Source organism: Bolinopsis microptera, chromosome 6 (genome assembly GCF_026151205.1).
Source record: "Bolinopsis microptera isolate Bmic1 chromosome 6, MBARI_Bmic_1.0, whole genome shotgun sequence".
In the NCBI taxonomy this organism is placed as follows: domain Eukaryota; kingdom Metazoa; phylum Ctenophora; class Tentaculata; order Lobata; family Bolinopsidae; genus Bolinopsis; species Bolinopsis microptera.
In genome coordinates, this window is record NC_087077.1 from 15,811,946 (window position 1) to 15,838,608 (window position 26,663).

Sequence of the window (26,663 nt, forward strand, 5' to 3'; positions counted from 1 at the left end):
TGAAATTATTAAATCAAAGTTCTAAACAAGGGATAGTTTTAAAAAAACAACGCCCAAGTCTAATCTTTCCTAAAACAAAAACTAAAAATCAAAAACTTCATTGCAATTCCCGCCAATATCTCTTGTCATACGCTAAATTACGGAGATAATGCAGGTCAAAGATATTATTCAAGTAAATATTTCTTTTACATAAATCATGCACAATCAGCGAGAATAGATTGCTTTGGGGTCTTCCTCTTCTCCCTGGTAAGTCCAGTGTATTGATGGCAAAAATGAGGGAACAAAACGCTGGTCCGTCAGAAGGACCCCGCAAAACATGTCCTAACATTCTTCACTGACTACGGGCCACTTTTTCTGACAATGGTTCAGCATTGCAGCGTTTATACAAGTTTTTGTTGGAGATGACTCCTGGGTACTTTATATTCAAAATAGTGCGAAGATGTCTGCGGTGTGACATCTTTTGTATAATAAGTGCGACAGAATTGGGAAAGGTTTAAATATACTTTATTACTTCAAAAACAGTAATATGTAACAGAGATTGATTCCCAGCTAATATTTTATATTTCGTTATTTAAATGAGAAAAAAGTAAAGTAAAGTAAAAACTTGTTGTTGTTGTTGTTCTTGCTGTTGAACACTGCAATGGTGAGAGGCCAAACGAAAAGAAGAATTAGAGAATTCCAATTCATCGTTACTACGACGGTAGTGCATAGTAATCGTACAGTACTTATCTTAGGTAAAGAGTCAGCAGCAAGCGTTTGTTGACGTGAGGTGATCTTCAGAGACTGAGGGGGTTTTCCACGAGAGAATCTCGGTGAAATCTTCAAATAGGGGTGGTAAGACTCCACGAAGTGTCAAGAATCAAAATCACTGGAGCGTGTAAAATGAAACGTAACAAACGCGCGTGTAAAATGATAACCCTATTCATACTTCCCAGTCACCAGTGGTATAAAGATTTATAAATCTTTTTTTGCCACAAAAGGGTGGAAATAAAGATAATCGTTATGCTTCTCTTTATTACTAGCATAGCTAGGTCCTTCAATTCTCCCTAATACTTCATTTGAAACATTCCAAAAATGTAAATCATTAGAAATATCCTTAGAAATCATATCTTTCTTAAACCCTTCTAATTTAATCTTAAAACTTAAAACAGTTACCGAGTTCTTAACATCTGGAGGGAGTTTATTCCAGTAAGGAATAACTCGCTCTGGAAGAAATGAGCTTTGGAGATTCCTAATCTTTCTCATACTCCCGCATCTCAGGACTGCCTGGCAGAAGTGGAAGTAGCAACCGTCCACCACTGCTGAGGGAAAGACTTGAGAGAGGTAATTCCGAAGCGCCATCTCGAAGTCTACCATGATGGTCTGTGGAGCAAAGTCGTAAAGGGATTTAAGGAATGTGAAGCCCTCCAGGTAGATGTCGGTGTCCTTGGAGGTCAGAAGTGCATGTAGACACAGGGAAAGACCCAGGGTGCTCCACACTGTGGGTAAACAACCTGTTCCTAAACACTTCTGAAACAACTTAGTTACTGCTTCGACAAAATTGTCGTCATAAGCCAAAAATTTCACCAACTTTGGATGGACTCCATCCGGACCTGAACTCTTAAAAATATTAACGTTTAAAAGTTGCTTCTTGATATCAGCACTACTAACTTGTAAATCATCAATAACATCTTTATTATAATCCAAAGTATCATTTTTTGGAAGAGGGCCAGGTGTTTCGTTTACAAACACTGAGCTGAAAGCACTTGCAAGTACCTCAGCAGACTCAGCAGAACTGTCTGTACGCGTACCGTATCTCCCCTATTCAAAGAAACCACACTTGATTTAACTTGCCTTTTATTACGTAAATAAGAGTAAAAAGACTTACTATTTATCTTTAAATTAGATGTTATCTTCTTTTCATAGTTAACTTTAGCTTTAACTTCAGATACTTCAAAAATATGTTGCTAGCTATTAGCATAACTAAAATTAATATCAGATGGGTTTCTATCAAACTCGCCCATGCTTTGTCCTTATTCTTTCTCATTCTCTTAAGTGCAGTTGAACTCCATGGCAACTTGACAGGCCTGTTGTCGAGGTAAACAGAACCAGCTGGAACAACAGCGGCAACAGTCTCCAGTTTACCATGAAGTTCAGTCCATATTTCTTGAACATTATTATTCGTAGAACTATAATCCCAGTTTATGTTATTTACACTAAACTCAACAACTCTTTAGAGGATATCTTACCCCAAATATATAATAGGCAAGTTAAGAATCTTTTCTTTAGGGCTTATTTTGGTATCTGCCGAGACAACTAGTTCAACAAGTATCCCAACATGATCACTCTTACCAAGCGGAGAAACGAAGCATTGGGGCAAACCGGAACTTCCTTGTCGATACAGATACATATTTTTCCATACTGTTAGGTATGATCGTTATGTTGTTGAGATCATCCTCGAAATTGGCGAACGCTTTAATCACCATGTGTACATCATATCCCTGTTAATGATTACCAACTTAAGAATATGACAGTAAATATGGTAATTTGAAGTGTGAATTTAGATTTTACCATCATTTCTATTTTGATAGATCTATATATAATAGTAAAATTACCTCGAAATTGTGAAAGACTATATCGTCCGATGTATGTCTGTCTCTCGTTTCATATTGCAAACGCTATGTGCAGGCCCTAGATATCTCTCTCTGAAAATACAATTGATTCGACATCAATAGTAGGCTCGTCATCGGAGTGGCTGGGAAGTGAGCTATTAGGGCCTTCATACTTATTCACGAGACAGGAATTGATGACAGGAGGTGAAGGATGCCTCTCAGGATGTGACTTAAAGGTTGGGTGCTGTTCGTAGAATAATTCCTAGTATCGACGTGAAACTTTAAATCCCTCTATGGCAATGACACATAACATTTTTATATGTAAAGAGGCAGATCCGCAAACAGAAAATCTGTTAGTCAATAATATAATATAATAATTGCCACGCATTCATTCGTGCAGAAAATATACGATAATAGTATATATTAATATATGATAATAGTATATATTAATATACTATAATTATTATATATATAGTGATAATATCTGTCACACTTGTTTTATTTCAAGTCATTCATTATATATCTGACTGTAATTCAAAAGTTTCTTTCTGTCTGTTTGTTTGTCTGTGCGACTACACATTTTAAAAGTTCGTTGAGTGCGTTTTATCCAACTATGATTATAACAATAGACAGTTTTTTGGAGTTCCATTTGTCTGAATGCCATTTACAGGTGTTTTCCGAGTCTAAAATTAACATAAAATCCTGATCAATAATAAATCATAACGTATTGCCTTCAGCAGTAAAACTTACTTTCCCAAAGGAAACGAGTTGACTTGTCGAAGAGTCTGCCATTATTGCGGGGATGACGGGTTCTGTCCCTGTAGGCGTACTCAGTGCTGAAGCTGGTCCTCCGGGAGCTGATGATTCGTAGCTTGAGGCACTTGGCATTATTATTATTTCTGGTTCTTCAGATATGCCCGCATTTACTTCAAGTCGATGTCTCGGTCGCACCTGTGATATGTGATTAAACGAATAATGTAGTTCTAATATTAAAGTTAGGCTTGTATTAATTAATTGATTAATTATAAACCCTTGTTTCGTGGGAAGGTTTGTTAAGTGTACATGGACCCTTCTCCGGACCGTTCTAGCAGCTGCGTCTGCAGTAAAGTTTATGATTAATTCGTTTGCATTATTCAAATTAAATGGATTAAATGTATCTTCGATTGATGATTGAAACTTTATAATCATACTATTTCAAGATTATAGACAGTTTTTGGGAGTTCCAAATAATTTCTGATTATTCTGATTTTTTTGCGACAAATGATACTGCACTGTTAGGATAAACGACGTTTCAAAGTAACAACTTCGTATTCATGCTGACAAAATTGGTAAATATGTGAGAAAACTGTCTCATAAAATTTATAAGTCAAAAATGGCTAAACGACATTGATGATGTAACAATCTTTTTCTCACTTCACCCCGTCCTCTTAGTCTTATACGTTGAAATTAATTAATAGCATAATAATATATTGCACTTTTGTCTTAAATTTTATAAATAAAGTTAATAAAATTGAGTTGAATCACCCATCACGGAATTGATTCTGCAAGTACTTTCAGTTATTACTTAAGGCTGCAAAGTGCAATAAAAATTGCGTTAATGGTTGAGCAGTTCTGATGAGTTCCTCTGAAGAAGGTTTAGGTCGATAATCGATATTGTTGAAGCACTTAATTAATAGATTGAATACCTTCAAACCATGATATCTTGAGGCTGACCTGCACGGATCATAACCATCAGCGCCGGGAATTAAACAGGAATTAAACAGGAATTAAACAGGAATTAAACATGAAAGGAGAACACTAACGAACTCGTTTTGGCTATACATCAATTCATAAATACGTTCAGATATAAAACAAAGGCCGAATAAAAGTATGAAAATAAAATCTTAAAATTTAACCGCGTTACAATATCACGAAGTGAAAATAAAATCAAATATAATAATTTAAATGCTAATAAAAATTCTGGATGTGTGCATAAAAGCAAGTCCGAGGAGATAGGTTAGACTTAAAGACTACGATAAGTTGATGAGACGATGAAGGAGATGAGTAGGAGACGTGAAGCGAGGATTAGGACTTATTCTTAGGATTTCGAAGGTTTGAAGAGTCTGTTAGGTATTTCCCGAATTCTTTTGTGTGATAAGAATTCATTATGATCCTATACTCTTTTAGCATTACAAGGCTTTTCAGGTTATCAGAAAGCTTTGAGCGGAGGGAGTGGTATCCAGGGCATTCGGTTATAACATGGTCCTCAGTTTCTAGGATAGGTGTTTTAAAGAAAGGTAGCTCTTCGAAAAAGCGAATGACGTCTGTGTCTGGGGAGCAGCAAAAACGACACGTTTTCAATGCTGTGTACCTTACTCGGGATTATTATGACCGGGATAAAGTGGTGGGTTTAGGGTAATCTCGCCATATTTTTCCCGAACCACATTTTCACCGGTCGTTAATAAACCCGCCTACTCAGCTTTTAGGGTTCCTAAGGGGTATGGGTGCTCATATTTTAATCGTTGTCTTATATTCACTAAAGAAGACTATTGGGACACTTGTTGTAGGTTTTTCGACTTCATTTGGCTAAAATTGCAAAAAATTCACCTTTTTGCCCAATTCTTGTCATATATCCTTATTGTCAAATTTGATTTAAATAGGCCAATTTTTAATTTCTTAGGTATTGACTATCTCTACATAATGAAATAAGACTCAAAGTAAAAGTAACAGTTAAATTAAAACTTGAATTAATTAAAACTGATGAAAGGGATGATCCAGATGAAGATAACGAAGATGATTACAACTTATTGGAAGACTAAACAGCTCTCCCTTTATCTTAATATCGATCTGGTTGTTACGCTTCAAATGTTAAAAATTATTTTCCATCTAGTTTGATTAACAACGAGTCATTATTTCTGTCTACTTTCAACAATTATTGATAATTCGACTTGTTTCACAAGTTTTAGCAATGCGAAAATTTCTAAACTTGCTTATCTCTAATAAGGAAATTTACATCTGAGACAAAATTTTTGAATCTAAAATTGAAAGGTTGGACACCGGTAAAATGGCGACCGGGAAAATGTGGTGGGTTTTGAGCAATTTCGCCATATTTTTCCCGAACCATATTTTAACCGGTCGTTAATAAACCCGTCGTAATAATCCCGAGTAAGGTAATTGTATCAATCACTAGTATATCGACCTTTCTCTACCTTCAGACTTCCGGTGTGTGTCGGGGTAAGTGAAGGGGCAGGTTACTGCGACTATAGTTCAGTGTTTGCTGCTGTGGTTGTGTTCGCTTGCTCGTCTCGTAGTTACTGGCTGCTACTTGTTGTTGTTGTTGTTGTTGTTGCTGTTGAACACTGCAATGGTGAGAGGCCAAACAAAAAAGAATTAGAGAATTCCAATTCATCGTTACTACGACGGTAGTGCATAGTAATCGTACAGTACTTATCTTTAAGTAAAGAGTCAGCAGCAAGCGTTTGTTGACGTGAGGTGGTCTTCAGAGACTGAGGGGGTTTTCCACGAGAGAATCTCGGTGAAATCTTCAAATAGGGGTGGGAAGACTCCATGACGTGTCAAGAATCAAGATCACTGGAGCGTGTAAAATGAAACTTAACAAACGCGGGTGTATACGGTCCATCTTCTCCTCGATCCGAAATTGCATGCTTGAAGACCTGTTCGACAACGGTGCACGTAGAAAGATTGGTGGGGTCGGCTGTATAGTGGAGATTGACGAATCCAAATTCGGTAAACGAAAATATAACAGAGGTCGACGGGTAGTCGGAAAATGGGTGCTGGGTGTGTTCTGTAGGACTACTGGCGACTGCTTCTTAGTGGAGTGTACCGGTAATCGACGCGATCACAACACCCTAATCCCACTCATCAAGGAGCACGTTCTACCGGATACAACTATTCTCACCGACAAGTGGAAAGGTTATAACGCCCTGCAATACCACGGGTTTCCTCATCAAATTGTCAACCATAGTCGAGGATTTGTGGACCCGGTCACTGGTGTTCACACCAACAGCTGCGAAGGGATGTGGTTCCACGCAAAGAACCACATGAGAAGAGGAACCGGTCGTACCCGAACTGATCCAGCAGCCATGACTGTAGCCCTGTCAGCATTTATGTGGTGTAAGCGATACGGACTGACAAGAGACGACGCCTCCGTGAGGAAAGCCTTCAACCAAGATATCCCAGCCCTATTCAGAAGAATTTTTGATTAATTTATTGCTCTGTAAATTTCTGCAGTCGCTCCACCACCTCCCATCATTCCTGCAGTCCCTGCAGTCGCTCCACCGTCTTCCACTGCCGCAGCTCCTCCGCAGCTCCTCCACGTCATCCGAGCTCGCTCAGTAATGAGGACTTTTTCCATCCTTGGGATCGTTCACGAATACGACAGAGTGATGGGACGAGTCAATGCTGGTTCATCGCTCGCCTCTGCTTTGGACGAGGAGTATCTGTCGGCCTCCTTCTTCTCTCGGAAAAGAGTTGTTGCGGAGGCATCGAAGGTGGATATGGTGGCGCTGCAGCACGGAATACTACAACTACGAAAACAAGCGCAATAATCCAGCGACACACTTGGTACCTATCAGAAGAATTGATTTCGATTGTCCTCTTCTCAGATAAAGTCCCGGAAGAGGAAAAAGAAGTCCTTGCGGCTAAGATAGGAAAATTGCCGTCTCAATCTTTACCTATCCAGAAACCGAAAAGCTGCCTACTACCAGTGAGAAGTCTCGTCTTGGTGACTTCGTGGGACCCCGCTCTATCCTCATCTTCCAGCTACTCGGGGAGTCTCACACCTTCCTATCAAAAGATGAGTGGTGGCTTCTACCTCAGTACGTCAACTCTGGACTTTCAAAGTCTGCCGCTCTGGAGCAGATACACATTTCTCGGAGTCACTTCTCAAGAAAGCGATGTATCGCTGAAGCAGCAAAAGTTGACCTACCAGGTGTCCAACACGCACTGCTGCAACTACGAGACGTCAGACTTCCTAGTGTTTACACCTTCGCAAACGAGATCTGCAACCGTAATCTTGCCACTCTTAGGACCCTTTGTACCCAAGGCGTCGTCCTAGCGCCCAAAAACAATTACACTGCTCCTCCACCACGAAGAAATTGAATGTAATCAGTTTTCAGTATTTTTTTATTTTTCATAAAAATGTTGTAATCGATTTTGGAACTTACTTTCAAATAACGTGTTTCAAATAATTTGTTTCAAATAATTTGTTTATTTGGCAATAATGAATTATAGCCGGTCTGATTTAGAGTCGCCTAGAGCAGGTTAGTACTAGCCGGTTAGTAGCCGGTTAGTAGCCGGTTAGTAGCCACTTGGTGGGTACTAGCTGGTTAGTAGCCGGTTAGTAGCCGGCTACTAACCAGCTAGTACCCACCAGCCGGCTAGTGACCGCTTTTCAAGTGTCGGCTAGTAGCCGGTTTGGAACTAGAAGGTCCGCTTTAGAGCCGGCTAGTGACCGGTTAGTAGCCACTTGGTGGTTACTAGCCGGTTAGTAGCCGGTTAGTAGCCGGCTAGTGACCGCTTTTCAAGTGTCGGCTAGTAGCCGGTTTGGAACTAGAAGGTCCGCTTTAGAGCCGGCTAGTGACCGGTTAGTAGCCACTTGGTGGTTACTAGCCGGTTAGTAGCCGGTTAGTAGCCGGCTAGCGACCGTTTTTCGAGTGCCGGCTAGTAGGTCCGCTTAAGAGCCGGCTAGTGACCGGTTAGTAGCCGGTTAGTAGCCACTTGGTGGTTACTAGCCGGTTAGTAGCCGGTTAGTAGCCGGCTAGTGACCGCTTTCTAAGTGCCGGCTAGTAGCCGGTTTGGAACCGGCTACTAGTAGGTCTGCTTTAGAGCTCGGCTAATAGCCGGCTAGTGACCGCTTAGTAGCCGGTTAGTAGCCACTTTGTGGTCACTAGCCGGCTAGTAGCCGGTTAGTAGCCGGCTAGTGACCACTTTTCAAGTGCCGGTTAGTAGCCGGTTGGTAATGTGAAGTTGAGGAGCTGTTATTACAAAAGTGGCTACTAGCCGGCTAGTAGCCGGCTAGTAGCCGGTGTTCATATGGTACTGTGCAGGGACGTTGCATAGACGTTGCATAGACGTTGCATAGACGTTGCATAGACTGACCGTGCAGGGAGTGTGCATAGAGTGTTCATTGTGCAGGGACGTTGCATAGACGTTGCATAGACGGTTCTTTTGTTGTTGCATGGACGTTGCATAGACGTTGCATAGACTGTCCGGAGCTAAACGACCAAGTTGCCATACCCCTTCTCAAGCGAGATCTGCAACCGCAATCTTGCTACTCTTAGGACCCTTTATAGTCTACAGGAAAGACGGAAGCAGAGGCCGTGAAGAAGTCCTTGGATGACTGGCAGCTTGCCTCCTACATCATCTCCATGGGCTTTGATACGATGAGTTCGAACACAGGGGTTCACAAGGGTGCCTGTACTCTCCTACAACAGATGCTGAACAGAAATCTCCTCTGGATGGCTTGCCGGCACCATATCCTCGAACTGGTGATCGGGAGCACTTTCAAAACTCTCTTTGGAGATACAAAGTCTCCCGAATGCACGTTATTCAAGGATCTGAAGAAGTCATGGGACTCCCTCGACCTGGATTCTTTCACGCTCCCAGATATTCCTTCATCCTACCAGAAAGATGAAAAAGAACTTCTCGAATACATCGACTCCCTACTCTCTCCTGACAACGTGAGGAACCTGCCCCGGGATGACTATAAAGAGCTTCTGGAGCTGAGTAAAGTTATACTCGGAGGGACCATTGAAAGGAAGAAAGGATACGTCTACAAGATTCAGAGACCAGGAGCAGACCACCACGCTCGGTGGATGGCGAAGTCAATCTACATCCTAAAGATGACTCTCCTCCGTCGCCAACTTGACCTACACTGGCAGCTGGACATCAGAAAGCCGTCCCTACCCTCCATCCACCTGAAGTCGGAGCTGATCGAGTATGTTGGAGTAAAATCAACACTTCCGTTCACCCTGGTTGGAGTGCCACATACCTTCCTCCTGGTGCCAAAGATCCTTCTACCGCAAGAAGAAGATAGAAGAGCTGATTATCCTTGATAGACCACGATTCGGCAGTCTCATCAAAGGAGCGGACTGACAGGATCAACCAGCAGATTCTCTCTGACCTATGTGGGGCTATCCTCAAGCAGAGTGACTTTCTGGAGAAGAAACGACTCGCAATTGCTGCTGGAAAGATTCTCTAAATGTAAATTATTTTATTGCTCCAGGGTGACAGTTACTGATTTAAAGTTATAATGATATTGTATGAACTTATTTACAACTAATATTGATTTATCCAAATATATTAATTGACAAATCATCAAAATCGTCTCTTTAATTGACAAATCAATGTGAACTAATGATCAAACTCATGAAATAATTGGATCAAAAGTCTGATATAAGTGTTGTCACTATACTGCCGTGGCACTGCCGCGGTACTGCCGCACGACTGCCGCCGTACTGCCGCCGTACTGCCGCGGGACTGCCGCCGTACTGCCGCCGTACTGCCGCCGTACTGCCGCCGTACTGCCGCCGTACTGCCGCGGGACTGCCGCCGGAATTCTGATGTATGACCCTTTTGGTAGCATCTCTGGACACCGTACTGCCGCGGGACTGCCGCCGTACTGCCGCCGTACTGCCGCCGTTCTGCCGCTCACGAGGAGCAGTACATTTTGGTAGCATCTCTGGACAGGAAATTTCTCTTTGTCCCGATGGGATCTATTGCTAGTGAGCGAGAGTTCAAAATAGCAAAACGAATAACACAGGGAAAATACAATTTAAAGTCAGAAAATGTTCAGAAATTCCTATTTCTTAAGTATAATAACTCCACCGCTTCCTACTGTCCCTTCCGCACCTGCCGCACCTCCTCCACATCTGCCACCACCATACCGAGCGGAGCACCTAGTTTCAATCTTTGGTATCGTTCACGAATATGACAGAGTACAGCTATCTCTAGGATGAATTCCAACCTACCTGCCAAGGAGGCTCTACGAGAGATCATCAGAAGAGCAGAACCTGGCGAGAAAAAGAAGAAACCCACCAAGAAGCTGGCTGGAGTACGTTTTGCTGACATCGGTGGCGGGGATCTCGCATCATCCATATCCTTGGACGACGACACTACTACTCCTAACCCTATTGCCGCTTCCTCTTCTGACGCTAGTTCCACTGCAGTAGAGACCAGATCCGTGGGCCAGACTTGCCAGCCTCGAGTTCATCAAAACTCCTGTCAGACTATCTCCTGTATCCGTTGTGGCGATCTTGGACACACGGCACCACTTTCCCTGTGGATGTCTCGCACCAGCAGTCTCTCGAAGATGGTCCGAAAAGCACGAGCTGCCGCTAACAGACAACCTGCCAACCCCACCTCCCTCGAGTTCCTATCCATTCCTCCTTCCTACCTCAACACAGCTACTGGCGACCCCCTCCTTCTCTGGGATTCCGGATACACCTCTTCACTGCGGAGATCATACCTATTCGGAACAACTTCCACCGTGGACGTCCTTGGCAAGATATGGATGCCTTTACACTCTACTTTGAATCCACGCGGATAGGTATATCGAACAGACCTGCCCGCTTTAATCAACTCTCCTGGAACCATGAGTATGATTGCTGTCTAGCTGGACTCCCTCGCTCTTCAAACGTAGCAGAACAATGGCATAATGGTTTCCGCAGTCTCGTCCAGTGTACTAATCATACCAAGGACTGACAGACGGAAAGGCTCATTTTATTTATTCTCTCTTAACTTTTAGAATACTACCAAAGCAAATAATTTCATTTAAGTAAAATATCAAATATCGTACAATCGAAAATATAACTAAACTAGTGTAATGTATTGGAATTGGGTTAATTTTAATTAAATTAAAGGTGAGGTTAATTTTAATTAAAAATACATCTGATACAGGCTGATGGGGGTCCATAACAACAAGAGCTGCCATAACTTTTGACATGATCTCAAATGTTGCAATGTCATACGTGCTGTATGACATATCTCGTTATCGATACTATATAACTTTCAACAGACGACAGGAGACATCATCATTAGACCATCTACACTTCACAACTATAGCAATGGAATACTACGAACTTTTCAATCCAATTCCCATATCCCTACTTAGTCTATCCCCATCCGGTATCCAACCTCTACCCCTTGAAGCTTACATCGACCTGGACGACATCCTTACCCCGGCCCCCTGCACGAACCTTTTAGAAGTTCTAACCACATCCCGGGGGAAGCCCATGATTGTTCCCGAAGACAACTTATTTCAGCAACGATCGGAACAGAAAAACAACATTAGTTACAGATAACAGATGTAACCTATACCACGCGAGGAATGGAAGTTGTCCTGATACCGTTACTACAGACAAGAACAGAAGTTTTCTTCTAAGTTTCAACGGCCCCACAACCATCCGGACAGAAGCCCTAGCAGTCTAGAGAAACATAGGAAAAGACATCGGCTTCACGTCACTTACTCCGCCGATATCACGAAACCTGTTAGAGCTCTGGCAACAGAGCTTGGAGTAACTGTCGACAACACATTTCGCATACAACACTCTAGGATTAGGAAAAGACACCGAAAAATTGCCGCTGAAACCGGAATGCTTGCAGCTAAAGAACCAGAACCAGAACCAGAACCAGAACCAGAACCAGAACCAGAACCAGAACCAGAACCAGAACCAGAACCAGAAGCCATGGTCAACTCAACTCACTAAAACAACTCATCTTAGTTATGATTAAAATATAAAGATATTGTGGCAATTCGGTAATCTGCCGATGCACATCTGGAGCACACCTCGGGCACAATTCGGGGACAAACTCGGGCACAACCTTATCCTGGTTCGAGCCGCACCTTCACCATCGACGGAGAAGTTTCAAAGTACGACAGGATCCTGGCACGTGTCCGGAATGGTGCTACGAAGAAGGAGGCACTCGCTGCAGAGGGGATATCTGAAGAGGCAGCGAGGATTGACCTACCTTCTCTCCGACATGGACTCCTCCAGCTGATTAATCGGGTGAGTGTATCCTAAGACTTTGCCGGTGTAGTGACAATGTCTTAGGATACACTCACCCGTTATGTCACTTAGAACGTCGGACACAGAAGTACATACCTATTTTCTTCCACAATCTTAACCGGGATAAAGATAATTTTACACGGAATACATTACAACAATGCGACTCATAAATAATACTCCAATCCGGATTTTACACAATCTTAAGGGTTATGACTCACATGAGATAATCAACGCACACAAGATCCATGGGATATCAACATCATACCTCAATCCAAGGAGTCCTATATAGCATTCAGTACCGCTAAGTTCAGATTCATTGATTCATATGCAGTACACACTTTGAAACCATTTATTTATTTATCTACGATATTATGTTTTTTTTAACGATATTATTATTTCTTCATTGGAGAATCTTGTAGCTAATCTCAGCTCATCAGGACCTGCAGCCTTCGAACCGACCCAACGATTCCTTCGACTAAAGTATGGTGTAGTGGATCCTGTTAAGCTAGAGCTGAAGCTCCTCCTACGTAAAGGTGTCTATCCCTATTCGTACATCACATCCTTCGAAGTCTTTGATGAAACTGAGTTACCGCCCATCGAAGCCTTCTATAACGAACTCAGCAAAGAGGCCTGCACAGAGGAGGACTACGCTCACGCACAGAAAGTCTTGGAGGAGTTCGATCTGAAGAGTCTCAATGAAATGGTTCACCTCTACATTTCCTCTGACGTTGTTCTCCTGGATTCGGTGCTGCAGCAGTATAGGACAGAGTGTTTATCGTCATATAATCTAGATCCTGTTCATTATTATACCGCTCCTTAAGTCTTACGTGGGATGCAGGCTTAAAATTTACTAAAGTCGAGTTAGAATTATTCAGTGATCCTGATATGTATACTAATTTCATTGAGCAGGCTATTCGAGGAGGAATCAGTACAATCACGCATCGGTATGCAAAAGCAAATAACCATCATCTCCCAGATTACAATCCTGAATTACCTGAAAGCTACCTCGGATACATTGATGCAAATAACCTCTACGGATGGGCAATGTGTCAGAAACTTCCTACTTCGAAGTTCAAGTGGCAGGATAAACTTCTGCTGAACAGAAATCTCCTATGAATGGCTTGCCGGCACCATATCCTCGAACTGGTGATCGGGAGCACTTTCAAAACTCTCTTTGGAGATACAAAGTCTCCCGAATGCACGTTATTCAAGGATCTGAAGAAGTCATGGGACTCCCTCGACCTGGATTCTTTCACGCTCCCAGATATTCCTTCATCCCACCAGAAAGATGAAGAAGAACTTTTCGAATACATCGACTCCCTTACTCCCTACTCTCTCCTGACAACGTGAGGAACCTGCCCCGGGGTGACTATAAAGAGCTCCTGGGTATGAGTAAAGTCATATTCGGAGGGACCATTGAAAGGAAGAAAGGATACGTCTACAAGATTCACTCAATTCAGAGACCAAGAGCAGACCACCACGCTCGGTGGATGGCGAAGTCAATCTACATCCTAAAGATGACTCTCCTCCGTCACCAACTTGACCTACACTGGCAGACCAAGAGGAAGGTGGAAAAGATGAGCGTCTTCGTTGTTTTTGTATACCTGAAGTCCTGGTTTTCCGCTTCTTGCCTGACCTCTGCTGCTAGTAATGACCTGGAGCTCTTCCGCAGAATTGATAAGTTCAAATCCGTCCACAAGAAAGTCTCAGCAGCAGCAGCCAATGTGCAACAGAGACACACTTGGTACCTTACTGAGGAACTTATACCACTTGCTCTCTTCAATGAGAAGCTCCCTCTTGATGACCGGACTCACTTAGCGTTGAAGATAGGAAAACTCCCCCTTGAAGAGCTGGACATCAGAAAGCCGTCCCTACCCTCCATCCACCTGAAGTCGGAGCTGATCGAGTATGTTGGAGTAAGATCAACACTTCCGTTCACCCTGGTTGGAGTGCCACATACCTTCCTCCTCCTCCCAGATTGGTCCACATCTCCACACAACGAAAAGATGAAGACAGCACTCGGTGACCTCACACCTCTAAACGATAGCTTTAAAAGAGCGCTAGGACTGGTCACCACCATCAATACAAAGATGACCAGAGATGAGACGAGCTTCGAAGAGTGATACAAGTTGTTGAAGCTCATAGAAAGAAATTCTCCAACCTGGCCAAAAAAGACTTGAAGAAGTTTTATTAGTTTTGTGTGTTATATTAGTATGCGGGAGTTTGACTAAAGTTATCCTTTTTCTACCATTTATATTCGAGTATAGCACTTCCAGAGCCCTAAAACGACGATTTAAGGCCAAAAACTGCAAATTTCTGATTTTTACCTGTTAAAACTTTAAAAGTAGCTGGAAAAAATGGGTGTGGCATGTGCCGGCACTTCCCGGTCGAGTTGGACCCTACAATTTTTTTGGGTGATATTTAGCCGAGGGAGAAACAGATAAATTTTGTAAAGAAATTATTTGAGAATTTTTTGTTTTCTTAACCACCCTAATGTATGTAGTAGAGTAGTAGTCTTATCAGAGTAATTGGCGACACTAAGATATCGTATCTGTCGTATTAACGTAGAGTTCAATACTTAGTTATTGTGAGTTATTGCAGTTTTCAGTCGCTGCAACTACTGAGTGTGTAGTGTATATTGTGAGTACACGTCTTGTGAGCAGGCAGTGCTTACCATCGGTACGCCAACGACTATTACCAAACATATGTTAGGTCTTCATTTCGCGTACAAGCAAGTCATGAAATGCGATACATCTCGACGAGATGTAGAAGAAAGAAGCTGCTTTCCTATAATCGACGTTGGACAACTTATTTGACATAACAAATGCCTCCCTAAGATCTTCCAATCTCATCACCGAGGAGGACCGTGATTTCCTTCTCAACCATCATGGCAGAACACCATTTCTTCCACAAGGGATTTACAAACTAAAGTAGCAGTGGAAAAGAAACTAGCACGAGCGGAGAAATCTCTCAAGTTTTCCCTTTCACCCACTACACCTCAAGCTTCCTCGTCACTCACTCTGCACCCCTCTCCCGAGGGTAACTCGAAGAACTCGATATCCTCTACGGAGGAGTACATGCCTAAACGCTTCTGCTCTCGCCCTTCTGGATTTGGAACTACAGTCGACATCTCCAATAGCCCGGTTCATAAAACAAAAATATTATCCAATAATTGCGGTAATAGGCTTATCTGTTGTTTCGTAGACCAAATAACTACCAAAAAAATGTGTAATGGTAGAAAAAGGTTAACTTTAGTCAAAGTCTCAAGTCTCTTAGATGACAGGTATATTTGCAGCCATCTCTAATCACGGGGGTGGGGACATTAACAACATATCTCTCAGTAAATCAACAGCAAGACGACATCGTGCTACTGCGAGGAAGGAGGTTGCTGCTACGATCAAGGAGAACTTCACCTGTGACGTCGGTCAGATAAACTTTGACGGGAAGCTCCTACCCAACTTGTACGGTTTTGGGAAGGTGAACAGACAAGCTGTTGTCCTGATTCAGCATCCGGAGAACAAGATCCTCAGCATAACTAGGACTGAATCCTCAACTGGGAAGGTGGAAGCAGAGACGGTCAAAGCAGTCCTGGATTGTTTTAATGAACACCCGGAATCCATGAGGCTTATGAATTTTAAAGTTGTGTTTGTCAAGAAATGTCCAGCAATGGACCTTGATAGAGAGGAGCACCGTTTAAATTGTATGTTCAGAACTAAGAATTTTCTCAAGGACTTTGGAAATTCTAAACGTATAACCGCCGCTCTTATCAAAAAAAGGTCTGTTTATGTGTTACTGAGGGTGTAGTTCTTTACTAAGACCATTATTGAACCTATATTGAGATTCAGTTATCTGAGAACAGTGACTTGATCTGGTAGAGATCAGGAAACAGTTATTTGAAGACGCCTCTTGATAGAGTGATCGCGTCTATGTGACACGCTTGTTGGCATTGAACGTCAGTACTTGTGAACCATTTGATCCAAGATCCATTAAGCCCACTATAAAGCCAACGCGCTACAACTCCTCTCAAGACAATCCTAGTACCACTACTAGCTCCAGTGAAGTTGAACCTAACAGCCTCCCTCAGTCCATGTGCTTGGCAGCTGTTCCTTTCGTTACTCAGAAATCCAAAACTAAGCTCTACTTCCAGAACGACACCTTCACAAAGAAATAAGATCAGAAAACATCCACTATATGGAGATGCTCTTCGAGGAAGTGTAAAGGCTCAATCAAAACTACCCCCTCAACGTACGAAGTTATAGACGCGACTCCTCATACCTGCACCCCTTTAACAGATTACGAATACAACATCCTTCTTTCGGAGAACGATATCGTTAACGACACTTCCTCCTCCTCTACCCTAGATCTTGCAAACTACAGAGGAGGACTACGTTCACGCACAGAAAGTCTGGAAGGAGTTCGATCTGAAGAGTCTCAATGAAATGGTTCACCTCTACATTTCCTCTGAAGTTGTTCTCCTGGATTCGGTGCTGCAGCAGTATAGGATTAGGACAGAATGTTTATCATCTTATAATTTAGATCCTGTTCATTATTATACCGCTCCAAGTCTTACGTGGGATGCAGGCTTAAAATATACTAAAGTTGAGTTAGAATTATTCAGTGATCCTGATATGTATACTTTCATTGAGCAGGCTATTCGAGGAGGAATCAGTACAATCACAATCCTCCTCCTCTACCCTAGATCTTGCAAACTACAGAGGAGGACTACGTTCACGCACAGAAAGTCTGGAAGGAGTTCGATCTGAAGAGTCTCAATGAAATGGTTCACCTCTACATTTCCTCTGAAGTTGTTCTCCTGGATTCGATGCTGCAGCAGTATAGGACAGAACGTTTATCATCTTATAATTTAGATCCTGTTCATTATTATACCGCTCCAAGTCTTACGTGGGATGCAGGCTTAAAATATACTAAAGTTGAGTTAGAATTATTCAGTGATCCTGATATGTATACTTTCATTGAGCAGGCTATTCGAGGAGGAATCAGTACAATCACAATCCTCCTCCTCTACCCTAGATCTTGCAAACTACAGAGGAGGACTACGTTCACGCACAGAAAGTCTGGAAGGAGTTCGATCTGAAGAGTCTCAATGAAATGGTTCACCTCTACATTTCCTCTGAAGTTGTTCTCCTGGATTCGATGCTGCAGCAGTATAGGACAGAACGTTTATCATCTTATAATTTAGATCCTGTTCATTATTATACCGCTCCAAGTCTTACGTGGGATGCAGGCTTAAAATATACTAAAGTTGAGTTAGAATTATTCAGTGATCCTGATATGTATACTTTCATTGAGCAGGCTATTCGAGGAGGAATCAGTACAATCACGCATCGGTATGCAAAGGCAAATAACCATCATCTCCCAGATTACAATCCTGAATTACCAGAAAGCTACCTCGGATACATTGATGCAAACAACCTCTACGGATGGGCAATGTGTCAGAAACTTCCTACTTCGAAGTTCAAGTGGCAGGATAAACTTCTCACGGTCAGCGACATCATGGCCTGGAACCCCAACAGGGATAAGAGAACCTTCATCGAGTGTGACGTTCATACGAATCCTGAAGACCATGACAGATTCAATGATCTCCCTCCTTTCCCTGAATCTGATAGAGGACGGTATGGTATCGAATGCTACTCGTAAAGCAATGAATAGAAGAGGGTTTAAATTTGCTGCTCCTCAAAAGAAGCTTGCACCTAATTTGTTTCCGAAGTTAAAGCATAAGATTCACATTGCCGCTTTACATTGTCTATTGGTGGTGTCTGCGATAATATTCATAGGGTACTAGAGTTTGAACAGACGGATTGGTTAAAGAAATATATTGGTTTTAACACCGCTAAACGACAGGCTGCTACTTCACAGTTCGGAAAAGACTTCTACAAACTACTCAACAACTCGTTCTTCGGCAAGATTATGGAATCTGTTAGGAAGAGGGTCAACATTAGATTGGTACAGAACGGAAAGCAGCATCATGGTTCCAGACTAGCAAACCTGGATTCAAGAGGTTCACGATATTTTCACCAGAGTTAGTTGGACTGGAAATGGGCAGGAGATAGAGCAAGTAGATGACTTTGTCTACCTTGGAAGCAGAATAATGAGTGCGGAGAAGGACTTTGATGTTAGGAAAGCAAAGGCATGGGGGGCCTGTCATCAGTTAAAGACAACCTGGAAGTCTGGAATGCGCAGGGACTTAAAGATCCGTGTCTTTAGAGCAACGGTTGAGTCCGTACTCTTGTACGGCTCTGAAGCTTGGACGATAAGCCAGTCCATGACTAAGCGGATCAATGGATGCTACACTAAAATGCTCCGGATGGCCTTGAACATACGTTGGCCACAAATCATCAACAACAGTGATTTATACGGCAACATCCCCAAGCCATCAGCGATGATAGCCTCCAGAAGAATGAGACTGTCTGGACATGTAGCCAGGCATGACGACCTTCGGGCAAACCAACTTCTGTTCTGGGACCCTCAGCATGGATACAGGAGACCGGGGAGGCCCCACCTTACGTTTCTGGACATGCTAAAGAAGGACACCAGCCTTTCCTGTGTTGAAGAGATAAGATCTGTTATGCTTGACCGCGACATGTGGCGAGGAATTGTAGCTGCTCGGACCAAGAAGCCGACTTAAGTCAGTCAAGTCAGATTCTGGTATGATGTTCTCAAGGTTAAATATAGTGACATTAAATTATGCTTTACCACTTTCAACAGACGACAGGAGACACCATCATTCGACCATCTACACTTCACAACTATGTCTATAGCAATGGCCGAATTCTACGATCTCTTCAATCCAATTCCCATATCCCTACCTAGTCTATCCACATCTAGTATCCAACCTCTACCCCTTGAAGCTTACATCAACCTGGACGACATCCTTACCCCGGCACGAACCTTTTAAAAGTTCTAACCACATCCCGGAGGAAGCCCATGATTGTTCACGAAGACAACTTATTTCAGCAACGATCGGAGGAACAGAAAAACAACATTAGTTACAGATAACAGATGTAACCTATACCACGCGAGGAATGGAAGTTGTCCTGATACCGTTACTACAGACAAGAACAGAAGTCTTCTTCTAAGTTTTAACGGGCCCAACAACCATCCGGACAGAAGCTCTAGCAGTCTAGAGAAACATAGGAAAAGACATCGGCTTCACGTCACTTACTCCGCCGATATCACGAAACCTGTTAGAGCTCTGGCAACAGAGCTTGGAGTAACTGTCGACAACACACTTCGCATACAACACTCTAGGATTAGAAAAAGACACCGAAAAATTGCCTCTGAAACCGGAATGCCTGCAGCAAAAGAACCAGAACCAGAACCAGATATATGTCTACTGGTCAACTTCATGTCGTCTGGTCAAGTTTTATATGTCTGGTCAACTTCCATATACGATCTCGGAAGGCAGACCTCCCCTTCGCAATACGAGCTCGGAATCGGGAGCTCCGCTATTCAACAGAATAAATGTGCACTTTCTGCCATTGACAAAAAGAGATATATCCTATCTGATTTAGTTAGCACAAGAGCTTTGGGGCACCACCTTAACCAGTATGAGATGCATTGTGATATTGATATGGTTTAAATTATTCTTAGGGAACTGCACTTTTGTTCTCATCTGTTCACAGGAACTTATATTATTTTACTTTTGTTCGCATCTGTTCACAGGAACTTATAATATTTTATTTTTGTTCGCATCTGTTTACGAGAACTTATAATATTTCACATGGAATTAATTATTCTAAGATTTCATAACTGTATTCATTTATAATTTGTATGTCATTTCAGTTAGATTATGGGGGTTTTTAAACTGCATCAGTTTATCTTATGAATATGATCCTTTTTTGTTCACATCTGTTTACATCTGTTCGTATCTGTTCACATCTGTTCACAGGAACTTAAAACTGTGCTAAGAGGCTTATAATATTTCGCATGGAATTAACTATTCTAAGATTTCATAAAATTCTAATTATTTTATAATTTCTATGTTATTTCAGTTAATTATAACTTAAACTGCATCAGTTTATTTTATGAATATGATACTTTTTACATCATTTGTAATGTTTTAATATCATTTCAGATTAAATTTTAAAGTGCATAAAGGCCGCTTATTAATTAGGAGTTTTCTAAGCTGTTTCTTTTAACAACAGTTTCTGACATTGTTGTTTTATTGTGTGACAAGAAATACAAACATGTAAGGTAAATAACTAAATCAAAATATACAATATCATAAAATAACCAATAAAATATCATAATTAAAGTGTCTACTTCTCCAACACGTTATGCACAAAGTGCACTATGTTCCACAACTTTGCTAAACTACAGTATCGAGGGTTGTGAGAGATTCCACACCAGGCTGTGGGTAGTTCTTTCGGGAACGTATGGGTTGATATCTCCTGGATATCATAAATATCTGCATATGGGAGGATATTTGTCAGGAACTTATGTGCCACATGTCCAGCACAATATATTCTAAAATCTGCCAGTGAGTAAAGGATTCCTAGGTATATGCGAGTAATAATCTAGGGAACCAGCTGCAAAGTCGTTAATAGTTAATACCAGCTGCTCCTAGAATCTTCTTTGCAAAGCTTTCCGTCTTTTTGTCCTTGGCTGTCATCTCCAGATCCGCGGGTTTGTTGAACACAAAATGTCTATAGGAGTTCTCGTCCTCCAATCTGATTGACATTTCTTTGAGAATGAACCTCGATGATAGGTTGATGCCATCAACACTCACAACTGCTAAATCAATTGAAAATCTAGGCAAGCTTTCATTAGAGGAGTCCTCTTTGAATCCGAAATGAAACTGTGCTTCCATAGCTTCATATCCTTCCATGTCTTGATCTAAAGCCTCTTTAGCGACTGGCTCGGGCACGATCATGGTACTGGTTAGGAGAGAACTTAAGTCCTCTTCGGTCTCCGGTAGCTGCATCGTGGATGATGCCACATCATCCTCGTCTGTTGTATCCAATATAAACCATCTTTCAAAGATAGCAGCCTAAAAAGATATGAAATAAATAAACATACACATCTTCTTGGCTAATTATAATTGCATAGTGAAATGAGACGGTCATACTTAAAATCAAATTAACTTACGCTTGCAATTCCGCATCTATAACGGACGGGGTTACTGCCAGTATAGGAGACCAAGAATCTTCTAGATCCTCCATAGGAGGAGTCTGGAGTACACTGACCGTCTGTAATAGGGCTGTAAACCGATTCACAACGGGAAAGATCTTCTCCTGTCACTAGATTAATCATATGCAGGCTAGAGATCCTACGCTTGCAAATAGGGCAACTGTTCCTCATACGCAATCTTAGAATTATACATGAGTAGCAGAATCTATGGAAACAGTGCTTCAGGCAAGTCCTTCCTTCAATGCTAATATTCTCATAACATGTATCGCATGATATTGACATGTTTTAAACGTTTATAGATAATAAAGCTGGATGGAACTTCCTGGATCAATAGCACATAAGACGCATTCGCTGCTGAACATTAGGAACATGTCAGACATCTTGAAGTAAAGTTTAGACGATCAAGCCGGGAATCAGGAATCCCTATTCGAGCGATGTAAAGCGGAACTGAAAAAGCCTTCGTCCAACCTACTCATTCACCAGCAGCCTACCTCACTCAACCAACCCCTTCACCAGCAACCTACCTCGCTCAACCAACTCATGCACCCGCAACCTTCATCCCTCAACCAACTCATTCAACAGAAAACTACCTCCATCAACCAACTCCTTCACCAGCAACCTACATCGCTCAACCAACTCATTCGCCACCAGCCTACCTAACGCAACCAACCCCTTCACAGCTTCTTCCAGCGACGGAGCCTCGACCCCCAATTTTCTTCAAGAAAACGAAGGAATCCATTTTCCCGCGTGAAACGGTCTGTGAAAAGACGGCGACTGAACCCCTGTTCCATCAGCATCGGGAAATCGACAAAACGACAAAATCCGTTTTCCTCCCCAAACGGTCTGTTAAAAGACGTCTTACTGTAATAATTAAGTAGTTTTCATAAATTAATCTCAGTCCTGCCCCATTTTCTTCAAGAAAAGGTGTCTATCCCTATTCGTACATCACATCCTTCGAAGTCTTTGATGAAACTGAGTTACCGCCCATCGAAGCCTACAACCAGTCCTGAAGTCACGCTATTCAAAGTTCTGAAGAAGTCCTGGGACACCTTAGACCTTGATGACCTCCAACTACCTTCACTGTACAGAGCGGACACCGAGGAGCTTCTAGCCTGGATAAACACCCATCTTCAGCCGGAGAACGTCGAAACCCTTTGAAGAGGCGACTACAAAGAGCTTCTGGAACTCGCTAAGCTGATCCTCGGAGGTTCCATAGAGAGAAAGAAGGGGTACACCTTTCACCTGACGAGACCTGGTGCAGACCACCACGCTCGCCATCAGTCCTCCCTGATATCAGAAAACCTACTCTTCCCGCCCTCGCCAAGGAATCCTCCCTGATAAATTTCGTTGGCCGTCGCTCCACCTTGCTCTTCAGTCTACTTGAAGTACCACACTCATTCTTGGATGCTGAAGATTGGATCTCTACGTCTTCCTACAGTAAAGCACGTAGTTTACTTCAGAAACTTACTCCTCTGAACGACTCCTCAGAACGGGCACTTGCCTTAGCAACAAGACTTAACTCACATATGACGAGAAATGAGGAGTCCTTCCAGGAACTAGTCCAAGCGGTCGAATCTCACCGGAAGAGCTACGGACTAGAAACTGAAGAACTGCAAAAGTGCGGGGGTTGATGAGATAACTAATGAGCAACTTAAGTATGGTGGAATTGCTGTTGTTGGCCAACTGCATTGAGTTTAACATTCCATTTTATGTTAATTTCATTGATTTTAAGGCAGCGTTTGATTTCATCAGAAGAGAGTTTATTTGGTCAAGCATGAGACACTACGGACTTCCTGAGAAATATGTTAGAATCTTTCAGGCATTCTTCAACGGAACCATGAGTGCTGTCAGGGTTAATGGTGAAATGTCTGATTGGTTCTCTGTTAATTCGGGCACTGGACAGGGTGATATCCAGGGCCCTCCTGTATTTAATTTTTGGCTGAACTTTGGAATCTTTTTGGCCAAGGTTCACAAGGCAATCAGTCATGGTGCTGTACTGCAAAAGGAACTAAAGGGTGCAGATGAAAATGTTATCATGGATAGTGACTACGCTGATGATCTGGCAGTGATGGACAATACTGAAGAGCCACTGATATTATCCCTTATTACACCTTTTATGCTGGGTTAAAGATCAACGCTAAAAAGACACAATGCATGGCGATCAGCAAGTGTGCGTCCCAGCGACCTTACACCGAAAGAGACAGTATAAAGCTAACAGTGGAGGGAGAACCTGTTGAACAGATCAGCAACTTTGTTTATCTTGGTGCCAACATCAGTGGGGATGGTACCATTGACCGAGATCTTTACATCAGGATCCAGCGTGCTAATGGTGCGTTCCATCAGCTTTGGAAGATATGAAACAGTCGAACTATAAGAACGCCCACCAAGATTCGTATCTACGAGGCTGCTGTTATTACCATTCTGTTATATGGAGCTGAAGTCTGGAACACAACAAAGAAGCAGATGAAACAGTCTGAGGTCTTCCATCTGACCTCCCTGAGAAGAATCTTGAAGATAAAGTGGTTCTTCCATGTCTCCAATGAAGAAGTTCTCAGGCGTGCTGGAATTAAGTCTACCGAAACTTTCATCGGTGCGGCTAGACTAAGGTGGTACGGACATGTTGTCACAATGCCAGAGACGCGGTTTCCCAGTTTCTTACTGGATTGGAAACCAAACTATGGAAAGAGACTGAGAGGACGAACCCGCAAAGGCTGGATGGCCTGTGTACTCGAGGATGCGGCTGAATTTACAGGTGTTGATAACATCAGCAGAGATGCAGTAAAACAGTTAGCTCTAAAGCGAGTGGAATAGAGGAACATGTTACGCCGTAGAAGAGATGTGTGTGATGCAGGCCACTCCAACGACTAGGAGGAGACCTCTTCATGTAGCATGTATGTATGACGTATCGATAAGAGATTACTGGACCTCGTTTGTCACGAAGAAATCATCAGATCTTATTAAAAGTGATCGGTGACCCTGTCAGTGACGAGCTATGAAGGAATTATTGGATCTCATCGATGCTGATCCTATCAGTGACGAGTTATGAAGAAATAAGAACCTCATTTAAACCTGTGAAGACTAACACTGTGATCAACCTTTACAAAGAAGCGGACAAGATCTCGTCAGGACCTCAGGAGAGAGAACATTCATTCAGCATTTTAGACCGTCTCATGACTAGAAACGGGTACCTAACACCCAGAAATTATTCCAACATATGTTGTAGTAGTATAAGTAATCGAAATAGGGAGGATAACAGAACAGTGCTTAAGTTAGATTTTATCTCAGACAGTATCGGTATCAGAATTAGGAATCAGAACAATTAGCTTACAATTACACCAGCTTTTCAGCTAGCTCAGGTCGCAACCTTAATCTACGCTTGTCCATAATATAGTTTGACCGTCCAGTTTTTGTTTCCATTGCTATCAACTGGATTTGTACCTTTCAGCCTACTTTATTAAGTACGTACCGTACAGCTAATTTAAAGGTTCGTACCGTACGAACTTCACACCTTAGTTCACACTCTACTTTCAATCCACGTGGATGGTTACATCGAACAGACCTGCCCGCTTTGATCAACTCTCCTGGAACCATGAGTATGATTGCTGTCTAGCTGGACTCCCTCGCTCTTCAAACGTTGCAGAACAATGGCATAATGGTTTCCGCAGTCTCGTCCAGTGTACTAATCATACCAAGGACTTACAGACCAAAAGATCACGGAAAGGCTGATTTTATTTATTCTCTCTTAACTTTTAGAATACTATCAAAGCAAATAATTTCATTTAAGTAAAATGTATGAGGGGTCGTTCACATATTACTTAATCAGCCGAGGGGGGGGGGTTTCAAATGCTTACGGTTGATTACGTGGGGGGGGGGGGGGGGGGGGTTGGTCGTTGATTACGTAATCGAAATTGTTTTACCAATTGGACAATTTTCATTAATTATGTAATCAAAATTTTCGTTTAGTAAATGCTTTGCGATTATTTCATTCATTAATCCGTGGGGGGGGGGTGTCTAATCTTGATTACGTAATATAGGAGGGGGGTTGGGTCTTGATTACGGGGGGGGGGGGGGGGGGGGGGGAGAGGGGGTCAAACCTTGATTACGTAATATAGGGGGGGGGGTTCGGTCTTGATTATGGTTGATTACGGAGGGGGAGGGGTAAAAATTGCCAAAATATTGATATACGTAATATGTGAACGACCTCTAACTGTCATAGAAATATCGTCCAATCGAAAATATAACTAAACTAGTGTAATGTATTGGAATTAGGTTAATTTTAAATTTTAATTAAATTAAAAATTACGTATCGGTATATGTTTGTCACTTAAAGTTAATATAATTATAACACCAGAAGATTGTTAACCTTAGTCATTTTTTGCCCCAAGTGTACTGCCCTAATTAGTAAATTTTTGCCCCAGATGTGCCCCAAGTGTGTTTAGTTTACTTCAAGTCATTTTTGCCCCAGGAAATTCAATTTTATACCCCAGGTGTGCCCCAAGTGTGACTAGCTAGATTACCAAATTGCCTGTTAGGCAATCTAACCAGGTACTTTCGTTTTGGATCCGAACAAGGATGTGGACTGTGGAGGAGCCCTTGTTTCTCAGTCATCTGGTTGCTACCTCGCAGCACCGGAAACTTGTAAGTTTTCCATCATCAATTGAACAATTATCAACGATGAAGTCAATTAAATCAAGATTATCTTTTAAATGTGATTATAGTTCAGCGAGTGTACTAAAAAATTTTGGCAGTATCGAGATAGCCCGACCACTGGTCGGCGGACCACTGTCTACCAGATCATATTACTGTATAATAACAGTATTCGAGGACGAGCAGGGAACCAGGGACATAGATGCATTACACCCAGGACAGGACATGGAGCTCTTTAGGAGGTTTTTCTGGAATAGGAAGTCTCTAG

At 42.2% G+C, this 26,663-nt stretch overlaps 2 protein-coding genes across 2 annotated transcripts; both read left to right on the plus strand.

Annotated features, from left to right (window-relative positions):
* Nucleotides 1-23,405: 23,405 nt before the first annotated feature.
* On the plus strand, nt 23,406-23,876 carry LOC134817436 (uncharacterized). Its single transcript, XM_063826577.1, has one exon. It carries the CDS (start codon nt 23,406-23,408, stop codon nt 23,874-23,876), a length of 471 nt encoding a protein of 156 aa, XP_063682647.1.
* A 26-nt stretch (nt 23,877-23,902) lies between these two features.
* Nucleotides 23,903-24,559, plus strand: LOC134817437 (uncharacterized). Its single transcript, XM_063826578.1, has 2 exons — nt 23,903-24,077; nt 24,183-24,559. The coding sequence occupies exons 1-2, from the start codon at nt 23,903-23,905 to the stop codon at nt 24,557-24,559; spliced, it is 552 nt and encodes a 183-aa protein (XP_063682648.1).
* Nucleotides 24,560-26,663: the final 2,104 nt, after the last annotated feature.

What these genes read in the sequence shown, in the direction of transcription:
- LOC134817436 (XM_063826577.1), top strand. Translation starts at nt 23,406, where the DNA reads ATGGTGGAATTGCTGTTGTTGGCCAACTGCATTGAGTTTAACATTCCA.
- LOC134817437 (XM_063826578.1), top strand. Translation starts at nt 23,903, where the DNA reads ATGGCGATCAGCAAGTGTGCGTCCCAGCGACCTTACACCGAAAGAGAC. An exon ending in CAGGATCCAGCGTGCTAATG is followed by an intron (nt 24,078 to 24,182) that starts GTGCGTTCCATC and finishes TGTTATATGGAG; the next exon opens with CTGAAGTCTGGAACACAACA.